The following is a 17,954-nucleotide window of genomic DNA, read 5'->3' as shown; positions in this document are numbered from 1 at the left end:
CAGAGCCCAAGGCAGCCCAGGAACAGGGGTCCCTGCTCCTCTCCTCTTTACAGCCAACAACCCTGCGCAGCCCAGAGCAGGCTCCCCCCCTTGACACGACAGCAACACAAGGCACAGCGAATCTCACGCTTAACAAAAGGTTAAAAATTTAAATACTCTCCAACTTTAGTGCAAGGCAAGCAAATGATACCACAGGTCCAAGTAGGTGCTCAGCCCCCCCCGGGGGGCCTGGCTCAGAACCAGCACAAGGCAGCAGCACGCACGCGTGCACATACATACACACACAAAAGACAAGTTATTGCTCGGCACACAGCTGGGACAAGTGTGCACAAGAGGGGACAGGACAAGCAGAATGGAGAGATGGGCTGAGCCCCACACTGCTCCCCAGGGACATGCAGGGCTCTGGCCCCTCCACTCCTGCCCTGCCCTCAGGCACAGGGGCTGTGCTGACTCCCCAGCAGCCCTGGTATGGCGGGTGGGCTGCTCCCAGCCCCACTCAGTCCTGGGTCACAGCTCACAGCATGACCCAGAGAAGGGACATTCCCTTTACCACAGCTTTGCTCCCTGAGAGCAGAGTCCCTTACATGTCTGCTCCTCCGATACCGAGCTGGGCCTGGGGACCATGGCACCGCCAGAATGCAGAGATGGCTAGTCCGGAGCTGGTGGGACTGCACTGGGGTCATCCCGCACCATGCCAGGGATCAGACTGACCCTTTGGAACCAGCAGCGGGTACCTCTTGAGCAGATGCCATGAGAGCAGCTGTGTCCCGCTGTGTTGTGGGCAGCCTGCCGGTGGTCTGGAGAGGGAGCTGGGATCAGCTCCCCAGAGCGGACAGCATGTGCGAGACGAGGCAGGAGGAAGCAGGCTCCGGCAGACAGGGAAGGGGGGATGAGGCAGTGACGCTCTGCTGCCAGATGCAATGGTAGACGCTTTGGCACAGTGGTTTCCTGTGCCTCGGGGCTGAGCAATGGACTCCGCTGGAGCCAGGGACGCCTCAGCACAGCCAGAAAGGTCCAGGAAAGATGCTTTAGACACCTCAAGGCACAGAAGGCTTCTGCCCAGGACTCCCTGGTACAAAGCTGGGACTGTCACTCCCCCCATAGGAGGACATTTGTGCCTGTGACAGGGTGGGGGCAGTGCAGGCCCCCACCTATAGATTAAAAACCAACATGATATGTACAGACCGACGTATATAAATATATACCAACCCTGCAGTGCTGCTTCGGCACTGTGGAATGTGTCAGCAGAGCTGCTCCAGCCTGGCCTCGGCCCACGCCGGCGCAATCCCTCCCTCCCACCCTTGGCCTGGGAGGGCAGCGGCAGCTGGCGGACGGCAGCAGCACAGTCCCAGGCAGCAGATTCAGAAGCGTCCAGGTCTGTCCCAGGGACGAGGGATTGTCCCTGGCCAGAGCTCCTCGGCCCGAGCCGCATGCTGCCGCCAGTCCCAGAGCCATTCTCGCAGTCTCAAATACAGACGTGTAAAGCTGTAAACAAATCCAGTGGGGCCGCTGCTACCTTTGTCCTTCAGGCTGGGCTGTTGTTCTGCTGGGCACCCGGAGAGGCAAGGGGGTCCCAGGGGCTGGAGAACAAGCTGTACTCTACAGCCGGGTGGGCTCTTCCTCACTGTCGCTGCAGTTTCCACAACAGTCCTGAAGTCAGAAGGGCAAGGAGAGGGAAGAGGGAGAGAGAGGAGCACAGCAAGCAGAGGGTGAGCACAGTCACACAACCCAGCCTACAGCTGCCCTCTGGCAGGGAAGGGCCAGGCCCCCCCTCCGTGCATAGGAGAGCTACATGGAGGCAAGGGGCTGGAGGGGACCCCCAGTCTGCAGAGAAACAGTCAAGCTGCATCTGAGGGTTCAGCTCCTGGCAGACAGACTGGTGAGCACACAGCTGACTAGCTCAGAAGCTGGGAAGAAGATGGGCTCCATGGACTACAGCCACCCATAGAGACAGCTCAGTGCCAGCATAGACGATCTGCCCCGCTCAGGGCTCAGCGGGCCGCAGAAGCAGCTGAAAGCCCTCTTGCTGGAATGGGAGGGAGTCTGAGCATGGGGAAATACCAAACCCTTCAGTTTCTCAACACTTCTGTGTGTCCTGGACATCCAAAAAGAGGAGTGAAGGGAACTTCCCACAGCCCCCTGGGAGCTGAGCTCCCAGCAGTGGCAGCGCAGGGGCAGCTTTGGCTCAAGCTGAGGCCAAGGCCTCCCCACAAAGGCAGCGAGAGCAGGGAAGCGGGATTAGTGGCTCAGGGGGCAGTTAGAACAACAAGCAGCTTGTGCTTTGCTGGGGGAAGGGGATAGGCACTGAAGGACAACACTCCTCTTTCCCAGATCTTCCCATGTCCGCGGGCCACCAGGTATTTCCCTGAACAGAGCAGCCAGGAGAGACTGCTCACCTCTGGAAAGAGAAAACATGCGGCAAATCACAGCTCAACCTCTGCCACAGGCAGCTGCCCATCCTCCAGCAGGTCCTGCCTGCCTTGGAAAGGGCTGGGTATCCCAGCCCAGAGCTGGCTCTGTTTAGGGCAGCCCACTGAACAGTGAAGCACAACTTGGAGCTCATCAGGGAAGCAGGAGTCAGCACCGAGTGGCTGAGAGTGGGTCCAGAGCCAACCGCGCTTGAGTCCCACAGCTGCAAGCAGCTGTTGAGAGGCAGCAGCCCAGACTTTGCCAGTCCTGGAAAGAAGGCAAAGACTGTTCTGCGCAGAGGAGACAGGCAGGCAAGCAAACCCATAGCAGCTGCAAGACATTTCCGTTCTCCTCATCCCTCGAAAGCACTGCTCTCTCTGCCTGCTCAAGGTCTGGCAGAAATGCTCTGGGGAGCCCAGGAGCCCATTCCAAGAGCAAGGTCTTCTTCAGGGATGGTATTATTTATGTACAAAGGGAGCAGACTTGCTATTTTAATGCCTTTGACAACAACCCTCCACTTGTGTGACTGTAGCACTTCAGCCGGGACACTCCATCCCAGCCCTCTTGACTCCCCCAGCACAGGGGGCGCCAGCCAGGTGAGGGCTGGCTCCCTGCAGCCTTGCGTGGGTCCCCTGAGCCACCCAGCCCAGGGAGAGACTCTGCCTGCTTCCCCTCATGCCCACCTCCCTGCCAGATCTGCCTGGCATAGGTAGGAGCAGGCTCAGTGCTGCTAGAGGACTTGCTGGGGAAGAAATGCCAGACAAACGCTTACCTGTCTGCTGAACAAGCGCTGGAGTAACCCTTTTTTGGGCTGTGGAGAAGGCTGCCCTTTCCAGTCCAGGTCTGGGGGCACCATGCCATCTGTGCTAAAGACATTCAGCTCCTTAAAACACTCCGTCTCGATCATCTGGAAGAGGGTACAGATAGCTGCAGTGACTGCCACACAAAGCCCAACAGTGAGGGCCCAGCAGAGTGCAAAAGCAGCAGGGAGAGCACAAACTCTGTGTGACACTGCACGCTGCCAGGGTGGGCACAGGCAGGAGCAAAGCCCTGTCCTGCAAACCTACCTCGTTCTGCCAAGGAATGGGCACGCTTCCCGTAGCAAACTTCTGGTAGAAGTCATTGTCTGTGGGCTCCAGCTCCACCCCTTTCACTGTGGAGAACTGCTCGATGTCCAGAACATCCTTGCAGTAGATGGCCTGGGGCTAAACAGCACAAAGACTGCTCTAATGCCAGGCTCAATGAAGATGCCACCACCTCAAACAACCAAGCTCATGGCCAAGCCCATGCCCCTTCTCCCTGTGGCACAGAGCTTGCTTGACCCCTGTTCTGCCAGACTCCAGAAACAAGAGGGAAGGGAACAGGCCCCATCTCTGCAGGTGAGCCACCCCAGGGCTCCTGCTTCCCTTGACAGCACCAGTGACTGAAGAGGTCAGGACATGGACAGGCACTTACATCTGGTTTGAAGGGTGGGTCCAGCATGCCGGCTTCCAGCCGCCTGAAGTTGAGGTGCTTGAAGAGAGGGTGCTCCTTCACTTCCTTGGCCCCAGCTCCTCGGCACCCCAGGCGCTCCAGAGGGTCTTTGCACAGGAGCTGCAACACAAAGGAAATCAGTGCCCTGGGTGGGGGGTGCTTCAGGCAGGAGCAGCCCTGAGGTTGGCTGGGATCCTGCAGTACGTCTCCAGGGATGGCACAGGCCCTCCGGGCAGCTGGGAGAGTGAGGAATTAAGGCACTCTGGACCCTCCTGCACTACCTTATCAGGGACAGGGGAACCTGGCTGCCACCAGTACCACTACAGGGAGCAGCCTTGATGTTCTCCTGCTGCATGCAAAGAGGTGGTGGGAGCGAAGGGACAGGGATGCACAGTCATACCATGGTGCAGAGGGAACGGGCGCAGGGCGAGAACTTCTCCGAGTACTCCTCCTGCACTTCCTTCACCAACCGCTCCACCTCCTCCCGCTTGATCTTCTTCTTGCGCTGTTGGAAGGGGGACTGTCCCTCGATCATCTCATACACCAGGCAGCCCAAAGCCCACCAGTCTGGGCTGAATGTGTAGCGCTCGTTCTTCACCACCTCCGGAGCTACATAGGAGCAGGGGTGAAGGACATGTGAGGGCAGGGAAAGCACATGCTCAGTCAGAGAACACTTTTAGATTAAACTAGGGCCACTTACCCATGTAGCCAACTGTCCCCACCCGGCCCTTGATTGTTTGGCCCTCCGGAACGTGCACAGCTAGCCCCAGGTCTGAGATACGGATGTGACCTGCACAGAGGGGGCAAGTTAACAGGACAAGGTCAAGGGACAAGTTTGAAGCTGCCAAGAACACAGAGCAAGCCTAGTTCAAGTAGAGGAAGAGAGAAGGACCCAGGCCCAGGGCTTCTCTTGACCCTGCACTCACCGTGGTCATCCAGCAATATGTTCTCTGGCTTCAGGTCCCTAGGAAGGAGTAGACTTGATTAGCAAGAAGCCTGTTGTCAAAGCAAAGGACACAAGGAACAGCAACATCTCAAGAAGGCACAGAATAGCAGCAGAGGGATGCAATGCCCCTGCCTCAGGCACACAGATGACCTTCCCCTCACCCCTGCCCTGGAGTTAGCCCTGCAAGCTCTCCCCATCTCAACAAGAAAGCAGCTGTGGCTGACTCCCTCTCTGCAGGTGCAGAGCTTGCTTTGGGGCAGGCCGTGCAAGAGAGATGGAGCAGAGACTTCTTCTGCTTGTCCTGCCCCAGAGCAAGGCATGGGGTAGGACCAGAAGGGACTTTCTGGCCCCATGTTTAGCCATGCTATCCCTAACACTCTGCATCACACAACGCACTGAGTACAGTCATACAACCAGCTTGTTCTCCCTCCTGCCCAGCTCTCCATCTTGAGCTACTGGGGCAGCCTGCTGTCCTTTGTTCTAGTGTCAATATGCCCAGGGACTTAAGTGCCCAAGTGCCTGCCCCGAGGCATTCACAGCAGGATCACATCCTGTTCTTGGTGATCATTTACCAGCAGGAGGAAGCCAAGCTAAGCTCTCCTGTCTCTCCCGTGAGATCAGCTTTCTGTTCCTGATCCCCTCTCACCCAGCTCTGTTCTGCTTTCAAGTCTGAGTTTATTTTCTTGAGCAGACAGACCCTGCTGGGCTAGTAAGAGCAGCAGGAACCCTCTTGCTTCTGCAGCCCATACAAGGTCTCCCAGCAGGGACCAGGCAACACACACCTGTACACTATCCTCTCCTGGTGCAAATCCTCGAGGCCACAGCAGATCTCAGCAGCATAGAAAGCTGCCCGGGGCTCCTCGAAGCCAGCCTCTCCCATGTGGTAGATATGGAACTTGAGGTCCCCTCCATTCATGAGGGTTAGCACTAGGCAGAGAGCATCTTTAGTTTCATATGCATAGGCTAAGCTCACCTGCAATTCAGGGCAGAAAGGCTGTTAGAAGACACAGCTGGAAGAGGGAGGTGCCCACACTCTGATGGGCACTTTGTCACCCGAACAGCCACTCATGGGCAGCAGGACCAGGCCTTTGCCAGCAGAGGAGGCAGAGGGGGAACGCTGCAAACCCAGGGAGGACATGGAAGTGCCCGGCAGCCCCTGCACACTCCCAGCTTTCCTCAGACAGGGAGGATGCTATTTCCCTGAGCCAGGACTGCCTCCCTCCAGCTCAAGCAGCACCCAACAGCAACCCTGGGGCAGCACCTGATGAATCCTCCATAAGGGGAGGTTTCAGACTGTCCACACCTCAGCGCAGCCAGGGAGAGAGCTCCCCACCACACAGCTCAGGGCTAGGCTTCTGCCCATTTGGCTGTCTGGAGAGACAGTTCTCACGGCTTTCTTCTGTCACAGAGGTCAAGGAGGTGCCTGTGAGACCAGGTGGGTGTTTAGGCCTGACTTTGGGGGCATTTAGGTCATCTTGTGGAGGCAGTAGGAGGTCCTGCCAGACCCCAGCCTTGCATGAGATCTGCAGCCAGCAGAACCCTACCCTGTGGGGCAGGGCCTGCTCCTGCCTCTCCACATGGGGTGAGCAGCACCGAGGTGCCAGGCTGGCTGGTTGGAGGAAGAATCAACCACCGCAGCAAAGTGAGAGCAATTCCTATGTACTTACTACAAACCTACTGTTCACTTTTTCCAGGATCTGTTTCTCATTCAGGGCCATGGCCTCTCCCTTCCGTTTTTTGATCCGTTTCTTCTCCAGCTTCTTGCAGGCATACATCTTCCCCGTGGCACGCACTTGGCAGGCACAAACCTGGAGGGGGGATAAGGCTCAGCACTCTCCCGTTGCCATTTCCAGGGTGGGGGTCTAGGTTCTGCTCTCAGTAAGAGGCACGGAAAGGCAAAGATGTCCCAGTCCCCAGATCACGTGTTGCCCAGAGCACAGCAAAGCCCAGCAGAGCCCCCACAGCCCTTCCAGCCAGGTGCTGGAGCAGCTTGTGGCACCCTGATGGCCAACCCAGGCCTGCATCTGGCAGCAGGCAATGGTGACTGCTTGGTACCCTGAATGCAGAGGAAATGCTGGTCACTCACCTCCCCAAAACCGCCCTTGCCCAGCACACGGTACTGACGGAAAGTGTTTTTGGTCACTGGCTGCCTGTGAGGCAAAGGAAACTGGAGTGAGATGGGAGCAGGGAGATAGCAGAGGCTGAAGCCCAAACCATCCCATGCCCCGACCTGAGAGACTGTGGCTCGCCCTAAAACCCCTGCTCAAACAGACCTTGCTTCCCTGAGAGGCAAGCAAGGCTGGGGCAGCCAGCAGAGGCTGATGGTGCCAATAAAGGCCCCTGAAGGAGAGCGAGAGCAGACAAAGGCCAGGCCTCAGCATGGCAAGGAGCTCAAGGGACCTCTCAGGCAGCCCGTGCGAGCAGGGTGCAGGTCTCCCACTGATGCTGGGGAACATTACCGTTCCAGCCATTTCCACTGCAGGAAGCGGTTGAAGTACAAGCTGTCGAGGTAGTCGGCAAAGGGAGCCACACTCAGGTAGTCGTGGATAAGCCTAGGAGAGAGCAGAGCCAGCAAGGTTGCTGAGAGCTGATCACAGCTGTGGAAAAGGTCGGCGGTCTAAGGAAAGAGGGGGTGAGCAGCCCCGAGAGCCCGGTCACTTTGCCATCCCCTCACCCAGCCTGGTGCTGAATCACCCACGCAGCCCTGGCCCAGAAAGCCCACCCTCTGCGCTAAACCTGATGCAAAAGGAAGGCATGTTGGAGGTACCGCTGTGATGAACACAGCACCCTGGGACCGGGCTGACACTGCTAATTGTGGCTTCTCAGCACCAGCCTGGGCTGCGGGACAAAGAGCAACGATGGGACTCTTTGCAGTTGCCCCTCTGCTCACAGGGCAAATGCGCACACAAGGCTGTAATCAGCTGCCTAAAGCTGCTAGCAATGTTCGGCACCAGGCACTGCGTTATGCACTTTCAGATGAATATCCAGCACAAAAGGCCACAGGGGATCCTGCTTGAGAGAGCTAACTGCCTCGGAGACCGGTGCCAGGGCTGCCCAGCGGAGTAAAAAGCCTTAGACATAGTGTCTAGACTGAAGACATGCATCAAGGAGAAGCGGATGGGCTCTTCCCCTTTCAGAGCTTGCCAAGAGCAGGCAGGGCCCAGCCCGGAGGCTCTGCATTCAAACAGCGACACTAGTTACCACACACAGAGCTAACACTCCCCAGAAGACTGCAGCAAACCCTTTGCCACAGCCCTGCACTCGATTAGGCAACGTGCTCCAGCTACTGTTCAGGGAGGGGTGGAGGCATAAGCCCGGTTTGCCTAACAGCTTCCGCTTCACACCCGGAGCCAGGACCTCTGCTTCTGCGATGGGAATGTAAGTGACCTTAGATCCCTGCAGCAACAGCCAGCGTAACCTAACCACAACGGCCACATCTGTGGCCAGCGGGAGAGGACAGCTGGCACCGGGACTGCAGCTGTCAGCTCTGCTCTTACGGGTGCCTACGAGATCCTGGCACAAGACTAGGAATAGCGCGGCCAGATGCTGAGGCTTGCTGAAACAGGGTCTTCCCAAATGGCAGCCTCAGAACAGCAGACTGAAAGGAGTGACAGAGTTTCTGCAACAGCTCGTGGCTCCCAGAGCCCAGGGGAGCTCCTTGCATTTGCTTTCCTGTAGCTGCGCAGCAAACTGCCAGCCCAAAACTCCCCAGGCCCCAGCCTTAGCACCGGCCCTCGTTCTCCTGGAGGAAGGGACCACAGGGGATGAGGTGAGTTAGCTGCAGCATCCACTCCTGCAACTTGAAGGCAGGCCCCAAGCCTCCAACTTACTTAGTGGATTCCTTGAAGAGCTCCTTGGAAGGTTCCTGCTCCAGCCTCTCGCAACAGGCATCCACCAGCTGCGAGGGGACTTCAGGCACATGGTCCTCACTCTGGGGACAAAGGGATGGAGTCGGACATAGGGAGCAGAGCACAAGGATCCTCCCAGGAAGGAGAAGCCCACAGTAACAGCACACAGGCACCCATCTGCTTTAGGGCCAGTGGGAAAAGCAGCAATGATTGCTTGTGAGGTTGCGGGGTGGCTCTGTATTCTGCCCTTACCATCCCGCCCAGCACGTTCGCTGTGGCAGGACACGGGTAATGACAGCTGTCAACTTTCCAATTGCTCTACCATTGCAGGCAGCAAACACAACCCTCTTACTCACGTTTGGCTTCAAGTACTTTTCAATCAGGTGCTGCCCGCATTCCTTTCGCTTCTCATCTGGAGCCACCTCGTACCCTGCCTGCACAGAGCAAACAGCATGAGGAGCAAGTCCAGCCAGGAACCGAGCCTTGCTACCGGGCAACAGCTGCAGAACAGCAACACCCACTGCCCAAGGTTTCCCATGCTTTCCTGGAAAACCAGATTTCCAGCAAACAGCTCCCTAAGCAAAGACCCAGCCCTATCTTGGAGAAACTGCAACTCACAGGATTTTCCTTCAGGAAAACTCTACATGCCCAGAAGTACCCGGCAACTGCCAGAACACCCAGGGCCAACCAATCCATACCCAGGGCACCAAGAACATCCCTGCCTCCCCCAACGAAGCCGGATGGGCTTTGCTCTTACCACGGCATCCAGGAACTTGACACAGCGTGACAGCTCAGGTCGTGTCTCGCAGAACTGACGAAAAAGCATGTGCCCAATGGGCTGCTTCTCACACAGGCTGTGGTAGTCCCGCTCTGCAAACGTGGAGAAGACCACTCACTGCCAACCCCCAAGGAGCAGCCACAGCCCACCACCCCAGGCACAGGCAGCAGTGGAGAGGCTCGTGACTTGTCAGCTGGCTGCTCACAGGTCCCACCAGCCTGAGACTCCCAGGAGAGTGAAACGCACCGAACAGGGACAAGAGGCATGACCAAGCTTTTATGTTCCCCTGTGGAAGATCCATTTGTTTGACCTGCTGTTCTGTACAGCCTGCCCCTCTTGTTTCTAGCAAGGGATCTTGGTGTCTGTTGACTGCCTGGGGGCTCTCAAACCTCTCCCCAGGAGATCAACTGACTACTCCAGACACACAACTTTTCCTTGGAACATGAGGAACACACTGAGCTCGTTTTGAGGCAGATTGTCCTGGCCAAGAGTTGCTCTGATGACTCTAACAAACCACTCCTATTCCCAAAGGCCCTGCTGGAAGCAGCAGCATCAAAATGGGGGGCACCTTTTCCACATATGTCCTGTTAATGCTGCACACAGCAGAGCAGAACCCCCCACTCCATGGGACAGCCACTTGCTTGTCAGTAAACTCCTACTGCCCTCCAGAGCTCGGCTTCCCTGCTGATTCCTCCTACCCCTCTCTGAAGCCTGGCAGCCCAGGCACAAACAAACCTCTCTGACTATCCAGAGCACTTCCAGTTCTCTGCTTTTTTTCCTCCTCTTCCACTCAAAAGATGTTGTCTGATAGCAGGCCAGAACAGATTTCTGTTACAGCCATTGCCACTGAGGGCTGCGGGCTGCCTGGGGCACAGACGTGCAGCCGTCCATCAGCGTGCAGGGGAACTTCCAGCACTCCCTGGTGCTAGGTACTGCTGGCCTTCCCCTCCCTGCACAGCAGTTTCTCCCGAGGAAGCTGTGGCTTCCTGAGGGTGCACGAGAGTGCAGAGACAGCCAGGCTGCCGTGGGGGAGGAGGCCGCCTCACCAGCTCTGCTGCACCAGCCGGTTTCCTTGTGTCTGCAAAGGAAGGAGTTCCCTTCAGCTGGGAGGATGAGAGTTTACTGATGGCAAGATCAGAAGTTTTCAGCCACTCTTGCCACTGCCCAGGCTCACACAAGGTTGCTCCTTGTGGTCACGGCACACAAAGCTTAATTCTGCAGTGGACAACCAGCCCACCATGCCCATGGTCTTGCCAAGCCTCTGGAAGAGGAAAGAAATGCCTTTCTAGCAGGCTGTGAGGAGAAATAAAGGCACTCCAGCCAAAGAGTGACACGAGCACGAGGAACGGGGTCATCCTTCCCACGGGCAAAGCAAGCGAGGCGGCTGCCACTTGGGCCAGAAGCACTTCTCGCATGTGTCCCCAAGGGAGAAGTGGGGACACGGGCAATGACAGCCAGCCGCTGGGAGGGACTTGCCTCCCAAAGCTTCACAAGGTCACTGTCCTGGACAGCAGAGACAACCAGACCACCAGCACTCACCACTGCCAAATGGGCAGCACAACAAAGGTGAAGTTCAGTGCTGGAAAACGTCGTGACACCCACACAGAGGGCAGCTACAGGCACAGAATGGGCATCAGCTGAGGGAAAGCTCTGCTGAGGGCACACAACAGTCAGAGGAGCAAAATGGCGCTGGGATGGCCAAGATGGGAGCTGCAAGGAGAGTCCATGCTGGGAGCTGTGTTCGGCGCTCAGAACTTGCTCTGGAGAGGCAGTTTGCAGCAAAACGAAGGGTAGAGTCTGAATACACTCGGCTGCAGAGCTGGCCCCAAGAGGTGGTGCCCAGTGTGCACAGCAGCAGAACCAGGTTATTGAGAGCTTGGAGGTTACAGTGTGGATGACAGAGGCTGACTTATTCCAAGCACTATGGCCTCATGTGCCCTCAAAGGGAGCCACCCCTCTCCTTGGGGCTGCCAGGACCTGGAACACCTGGGCAGGGTGGAATTGGGGACTGGAGATGCAGAAACCCAAACTCACTCAGCCCAGTGACACCTGCTCTGAAAGAAGGCCAGCGCTGTGCCACTTTCCAGCTGGCATTTGAATCCAGAGTGATAACTTAAACAAGCTCTCCCTTTCCCAGGAAGCAGAGCATTCCCACCTTCCATGCCCCAAAATAATTTCACATGATCTCAGGACCAAGCCTGCTGCACAAACAACATTAAAACCATGAAGAGTACAAAGTGCAGTATTAAAATGACAGGCCAAGCCCTGCCCAACTGTACAATTCTCATCTGTGCCGCACAGCAAGAGCCCAGTTTTGCCAGAGTAAAGCTGCTGCATTAGCGTTAGAAACCGCGGTCTGCAGCGTGGGGCTGAATTCGAGACAGGGAGCCCAGAGGACATTAGTAGGACCTTTGTTATTTATGCAAAAGCACCCCAGAGAGATGGTCCAAAACTCTGCGCCACTGAGCAGGTCTGTTTGCACAGAGAAGGTGGGGTATCTCTAGTGAAGCTCATCACAGTCTGGAAGGCGTGCGGGTACATCAACAGGCGAGCGCCACGCAGCTGTGACTTACCTACCCATTGCTTCTTCCCTGCACCCCAAGCTCTGAGCGATCCTGGCCGGGCTTTGGCTGACACATGCCCCACTACATGTCCCTGACCCTCACAGACTCGACTGCCTTCACATGTGCCCAGCTTTGGGTGCACAACACCCACACATGCTCACCCACCGGCACTGCTCCAGAGTGGAGCCTGGGTGCTGCTCGGCTCCCGCCAGCCACCACATCTCACCGAGGGTTTGTCGAAGGTCCTCGCAGAGGCTGATGTGGGGGAACTGCAACATCTGGCGCCATTTCTTACTCTTGCCTTTCCGGTTTCCGCCACCACCTGCAGGGCACACAAAATCGGTACCATGAGTTATGAAGTAAGAACGTCCGACTGCAGCCTAACCTTGCCAGGAGCTGCGTGAGGAGACACCCTCTGTCCATTTCTGGCAAGGAAAACAAGATCGAAGCGGTACCACTGTCTCCTGGCTAGTGGAACAAAAGTGTTAGAGCATCTGGCTGAACAAAGCATGTGCTGAACAAAGTCACAACCACGAACATGAAGGCCTTTCACCTGAACATCTCAGTTACTTGTATTTAAGTTTGGAGAATCAGGGCAGAGGCAGGAGTGCCTAAAGCCACAGGTTACTCTATGCCTGCACAAGAGTTCTTTGCTCCCAGACCTGTCCTCAGGACCTCTGTATAACTAATCACCTCTTGAGGCCAAGCCTTGCTTGGTGTGAAGCTCTTCCTGCCATAGTAGCGATGTTCTTGCCACCTACTCATTCCAGACTGATTGCTTACTCCAGGGAGGGGCTCTCAGAGAAAGGACACGAGGCTGGGAGACAGGAATTCCTGCTCTAATCGCGGCTCCACAGACAACTCACTGCATCGCCTGGGGCTCATCACTTCAGTTTCCCACCTGTGAAGTGGGGACACTCCCACCTTTCTCCAGAGATAAGCCAGTTTCAGAAAAGCAAGATCCAAGAACCAGATATATTATTCCAACTGCAGTTGCTGGAGTAAATGCCCAGTGCTGTAGGACAGGGTGGGAAAGCTTCTAGATAGACCAAAAAATTTACATCATAGCAAGCACTAAGTACTGAAATACCAATTGCTGGGATCAGCCAACCTCCAGGGATTGCCTCTGCTCCTGCTCCGTGCCAACATACACACAATCTCCCACCTCCCTTTGGAAAGACATTAAACCACCCCACCGAGCTGGGCCAAAGGCACAGATTTCTGAAATCGGGGGGGGGGTGTGTGTGTGTGTGTGAACATAATTTATCAGCTCTTGAGAAACAGTTTTGTAACACTTTCCTCCACTACAGATGCATTTCAGCCCCTAATCATAGACGGTTCCTTGGCATCCAGCTCCCCATGCTGCAGGAGGCCTTGGCCGGACAGGCAGGTGGGACAGGGCCATCATAGCCAGTCTTCTGCAGGGCCAGCCCTCGACCGAGCCCCTGGTATGCTGCGGGTTGCTGTGCTACATCTGCTTCGCACCAGCAGCTGGGCTGCACGATCGTACAAACTCAGGAAGGAAGTGACTCAAGGGCGAGCAGGGGTGGAAGAAACCAGCAGCACAGACACCTTGCCAGCCACAGCTTGTGGCAACGGAACAGATGGGGACAACTAAGCAACAGCACAGGAGGACGAGCCATCCTTACCCTACGAGCACTAAAAGAAAGGCAGAGCAATGCCCCACAGCACCCAGAGGACGAGGACCAGCAGCTTGCATTTTCTTGAGTTGTTTGCTTTGAAAGGAGGCTCCAGCGCCCTTCACGCATGGTTCTCCCCCACCCTCCCCATGCCACAAACAGCCCAGCAGGGAACTTGTCTCCAGCACCCACATTTCGGAGGCAGGGCAAGGGGTGGGCCACCTCCACCCAGAGGTCACCATGAGGGAGCTTCAGGGCTTGGTGACAGCTCAAAGATGGTCAAAGCTGCAGCAAAGCATGTGGTGCTGCTGGACCCGGCCAGCAAAGCAGCTCTGTCCTGTCACACAGGCTGCCAGAGCTCACCCATGGCTGCCCAGCTATGGGTGGGAGAGCCATGGACAGGCAGCACAGCCACCCACAGCTCTTGCAGGCCAGCGTGCCGGTGGATCATATCTGCCTGCAGCCAAACTGCTCGCTGTCTGCTGAGGGAGAGGCACTGGAGGAGTGCTGGGAAGCACCACAGCAGCCGTCCAATGCCTTGCTCTGCATCGGCAACCAAACTCTGCTCTGCTGAAGGCACAACAGGAGCCAGTCTCCCGGTCACTCACTCCGTGTGAAGCTGGATTTTGTGTCTAGAGGTCACAGATGCTGCTGTTTGGTTTTGTCTGGATTTGGTTTTGAATCAATCCTTGCCATTATGAACCATAATGTCACAGTCCACCACAGTCACCACGCCTGAAGTACCTACACTAAGCCTGACTTTCAAGCAGCTCAAAAATGTTTCTGCCCGTGTAAATTTAATTTCATTGCTCTTTGCTCCCACAAATCTAATCTTCAAAGCCCTCTAACTGGATTTCAGTTGGCCCCTCAGGCTCCAGAATGACTTGGTCTGGCCAGCTGCACACCATGGGCCAGGAGGGACTGTGCCTCCCCGCCACTTTACGTGATCTAATGAACTCCCCAATGCCTGGCTGAATCAGATCTTTGCTGCAAAGGACCAGGCTCTCATGTGACAGATTTCCCAGCTCTCTCCTTAAGCCATCCTGAGGTTTCCCTGCACGGCTCCTCCATACCTTCAAGCCAGCCCCACTGCTGGCTGGCTGCATCCCCCACCGAGGCCCTGGAGTTCAGCCATGACCCGTGAAGCAGCAGCAGGAGGTTCGTGGCCCTGCAGCAAAGGTCCTGGCACGGAGCAGACCAGGGGTCAGGGCTAGTGTGAAGGTGGCAGAGGGGTGGGGCTCACCACCGCAGTTTCGGGATCGGTCCTTGTGTGGGAAGCGGCAGTTTACCAGCCTAAAATCAACTTTTTTTTTTTTTTTCCCAAGGCACCCAAAGCCGCTTTGCCCCCTGCCAGAGGAGCTAGGGCAGCCTCTGGGAGGGGTAAGGCCGGAGGCTCCCGGCACCGGCAGGCGGGGGCTGCAGGGCTGTTTCCTCGGGAGATGCAGCAAGGCCACCTGGGAGGGCTCGACCCCCCCAGAGGAAGCACAGCACGGGGCGCTGACCAGCCCCCGCCTGCCCGGAGCAGCGCCCAGCGCCGGGGCCTCGTTTAGGGCGGCTTTGAGGCGGCCGGTGCCCAACCTGGGCCGTTACCTCCCCGGTCTGAGCAGGGCCGCAGGCAGCCAAGGCCGCGACCCCCCGGGAGCTGACAGACATGGCCGGAGCCTGCAGCACGCCTGGCCGCAGCCTGGGGGAGCGGACGCCGCTCTAAGAGGCGGCCCGGCGGGCTCACGGCTCAGGCCACCGACCGACCGGCACCTCCCGGGCGCTGGGTTCGCTCCGCGGCCGGGCTGCCCCAGGCCCGCCTGCCCCACCGCCGCCCCGGGCCTGCCGCCTCCTCTCAGCTCCCCCCACCCCAGCCCCGGCCCCAGCTCCGGGCACCGGCGTCCGCCCAGCGCCGCCGCTGCTCACCTTCGCGGGCCTTGAGGAGGACAGTGTTGGCGACGATGTTCTCCAACTCCATGGGCCCGGGCGGCGCCACCGGCTCCGCACCGCTCCCCTCCGCTCGGCCCGCGCCCCGCCACCTCCCCCCGCCGCCGTCGCGTCGTGGCCCGCCTACCCGTGCCCAGCCCGCCAATGCCTGCCCACGCTCCTCCCGCGCCGCGCTTCCATTGGTCCAGCCTCCCAGGAGGCCTCGCCCCTCCGCCGCGCTGCTGCCCTCCTCCTCCGTTGGCCCCGCGGCGGGCGGAGGAGTGGGAGGGCGGGGCGGGGAAAAACGCGCGTCATTCGGCGGCCATTGGCGAAGCCCTGCCGGGACAAAGAGGGAGTGCTGATTGGAGGACGAGCTGTCACTCCGGGAACAGATTGGGCACCCACCACAGATCGGGATCCGCCTCCTGCGGCATCTGATTGGGTGGAGAGCTGCCACTCTGCTGCTGAATGGATCGTGATAGGGGAGTTTTGTAGGGGTGGGGCCGAGCGACTCTTTATAAGGGGGTGCTGGCGCCGGGGCTTTGCAGAGCGCGTAGGCGTGCCGTGGGGTCCGCTGTTGCGTGAGGGAGGGCAGCCTGGCCTCTGGTGCACCCCTGGCCCTCAGAGGTGTCCTGGGCTCCTGTGAAAACTTACGTGTTTTGGGGAGCGCCCCCCTCTTTGCACCTTGCCCCTGTGTTTGTGATTGCCTCAATAAAGTCTTCCAAGCACCCCTGTGCCCGGTGTTGGTCAATCCCTGTGTCGTGGGGTGGGTGACGCAAGCTCCGGTGCTGTGCCCGGTCACCGCTGCGGTGGGGGTTTGGGGTTTCCTCATCTCTTGGCGGTGGGGGGTGTGGTCCTGCTGGGGCTGACCTCTGCGGCTGCTCGTGTGCCGTTCTGATGGTTGAACTACCCTTGCTGCTCCCGCAGGCTTCTTCCTCTGTTTGTTTGCTCTAAAAAGCTCTTTCTTCGCTGGTACTTCAATTAGCAGCAGCACCTGTCTGAACAGAATATGGAAACTCCTTCCTCCCTAGCAAATAAGTCATTGATTTCTCTGCTGAGCTCTGTCTTGCTTGAGCACCCCTTGGTGGTTCATCAGCCCTGCAGATCACCTGCTCAGCTCCCTGCTTCTCCTGGGTGTAAAAACACTCATTAACCCTCTTACCTGTTAACAAGTTGTGCCTGCCCTGCTTTCTGCTCCTCTGGGTTTTTGGGTGCAGATGTCACCTCTGCCTTCCGACGGCTCCCATCTCTCACTCCAGCCCACGGGTGATGCCTCCCTCCCGCCTTGTGTGCGGCGGCTGGTGGCAGTGGGGCTGCCCCAGGTGTGAGGTTGGTGGGGACCAGGGTGTGGAGGAGCATGTGGTGATGGCCAGGTCCCTCCACCAGCCTCTGTCGATGGTGGGGACCAGCCTGGGCCCCCGAGCACTGCTCAGCCAGGCTGTGTTCAGCGGGAGGGAAGGGGTTCATGTCCCCAGGCTGCAGCGGGGCTGATCATAGCACAAATTGTTTCAAGCACTCATTGCCCATGCAGTCGGTAGTGCCTATGGTTCACCATGTCCTTCAGCATTCGCTGGAGATCAGGCACTGCATCTTCTGGTTATGAACCCGCAGCAATAACGAGGAGGAGGATGCTTTACCCTGTCATACCTCAAAGGTGATCTCCCGTGTCACTCTACCATGAGGGATGAGCTCACGCTGCCAGCTTTCTTCTTTTAGAACTGCTTTCTTTTGAAAGGTGGCACATACATATTTTGAGCTTCAAATGCGATGACTTTGTTTCCTTGCATATGCACGCTTAACCCTTAGGTTGCTACTTTCAGTTTCCTCCCAGCTGGTGTTTTGCAGCACCGTTCCCACCACCGGCAAGAATCATTGGCCACAGGGTGCTGCCACAGCAGCATGAGTGTCTGGAAGCGCCCTGGTGTGGAGGCAGTTCAGGTGGTGGAACCAGGATTCTGCTTTTTAGCTCTGCGGAGATGTGGCTGGAAAGGGAGAGGGCTCCAAACCCAAGCCTATCAGGGGAGTAATTCAAAATAATCTTGAGAAATTGGAGAAACAGCCTGAAAATGCAGGAGGCAATTCCAGGTGGACAAGCACAGATGCTGCAGTCGGGCAGGAGTAATCAGCACTTTGAGGGGCGCCACTTTCCCACTGGTACTGGGGTCACAGTGGCTGATGAGAGGAACAGGAATAATGATCATGCCGTGGTGGATAAAACAGACTTTGTACAAACTTGGAATAGAAAGGGCTGCTGAAGGAGACAGGGTGACCTGCTTGATGCATCTGCCACAGGCAGGATGATGTGCTGGGTGGCGATGCAGCTCAATGGGGAAGCTCTCCCCGGAGTGCTCCAGCACCCTGGTAGTGCCTGGGGCGAATTGGGGGGCA

The 17,954-nt window shown here is 57.4% G+C and overlaps 1 protein-coding gene across 3 annotated transcripts; it reads right to left on the bottom strand.

Annotated features, from left to right (window-relative positions):
• Positions 1-140: 140 nt before the first annotated feature.
• GRK6 (G protein-coupled receptor kinase 6) lies at positions 141-15,686 on the bottom strand. 3 transcript variants are annotated; one of them, XM_075766375.1, is made up of 16 exons: positions 15,567-15,686; positions 12,245-12,340; positions 9,434-9,546; positions 9,033-9,110; positions 8,659-8,759; positions 7,288-7,380; positions 6,915-6,978; positions 6,496-6,636; positions 5,611-5,801; positions 4,809-4,846; positions 4,583-4,672; positions 4,283-4,491; positions 3,865-4,002; positions 3,477-3,614; positions 3,182-3,316; positions 141-2,398 (listed from the first exon to the last, which is right to left on the bottom strand). In XM_075766375.1, exons 1-16 carry the CDS (start codon positions 15,616-15,618, stop codon positions 2,393-2,395), a joined length of 1,683 nt encoding a protein of 560 aa, XP_075622490.1. In that variant the 5' UTR covers positions 15,619-15,686; the 3' UTR covers positions 141-2,392. The 3 variants fall into 3 exon arrangements, with proteins under 3 accessions (XP_075622490.1, XP_075622489.1, XP_075622491.1); XM_075766374.1 differs by having other exon boundaries at positions 141-1,650; XM_075766376.1 differs by having other exon boundaries at positions 141-1,650; positions 5,611-5,755; positions 6,507-6,636.
• Between the last annotated feature and the right edge of the window lie 2,268 nt (positions 15,687-17,954).

Source organism: Balearica regulorum, chromosome 14, assembly GCF_011004875.1.
Source record: "Balearica regulorum gibbericeps isolate bBalReg1 chromosome 14, bBalReg1.pri, whole genome shotgun sequence".
NCBI lineage: Eukaryota > Metazoa > Chordata > Aves > Gruiformes > Gruidae > Balearica > Balearica regulorum.
Note: the sequence above shows the minus strand (reverse complement) of the source record. Positions and strands in the feature narration are given on the sequence as shown.

Bases quoted from the DNA above. Each gene is read 5' to 3' on its own strand.
- GRK6 (XM_075766374.1), bottom strand. From the start codon at position 15,618: ATGGAGTTGGAGAACATCGTCGCCAACACTGTCCTCCTCAAGGCCCGC. The intron at 12,341-15,566 runs GTGAGCAGCGGC...TGTGCCCTGCAG, and splicing joins CCTCCTCAAGGCCCGCGAAG to GTGGTGGCGGAAACCGGAAA. The intron at 9,111-9,433 runs GTAAGAGCAAAG...TGCTCTGTGCAG, and splicing joins TCAAGTTCCTGGATGCCGTG to GCAGGGTACGAGGTGGCTCC.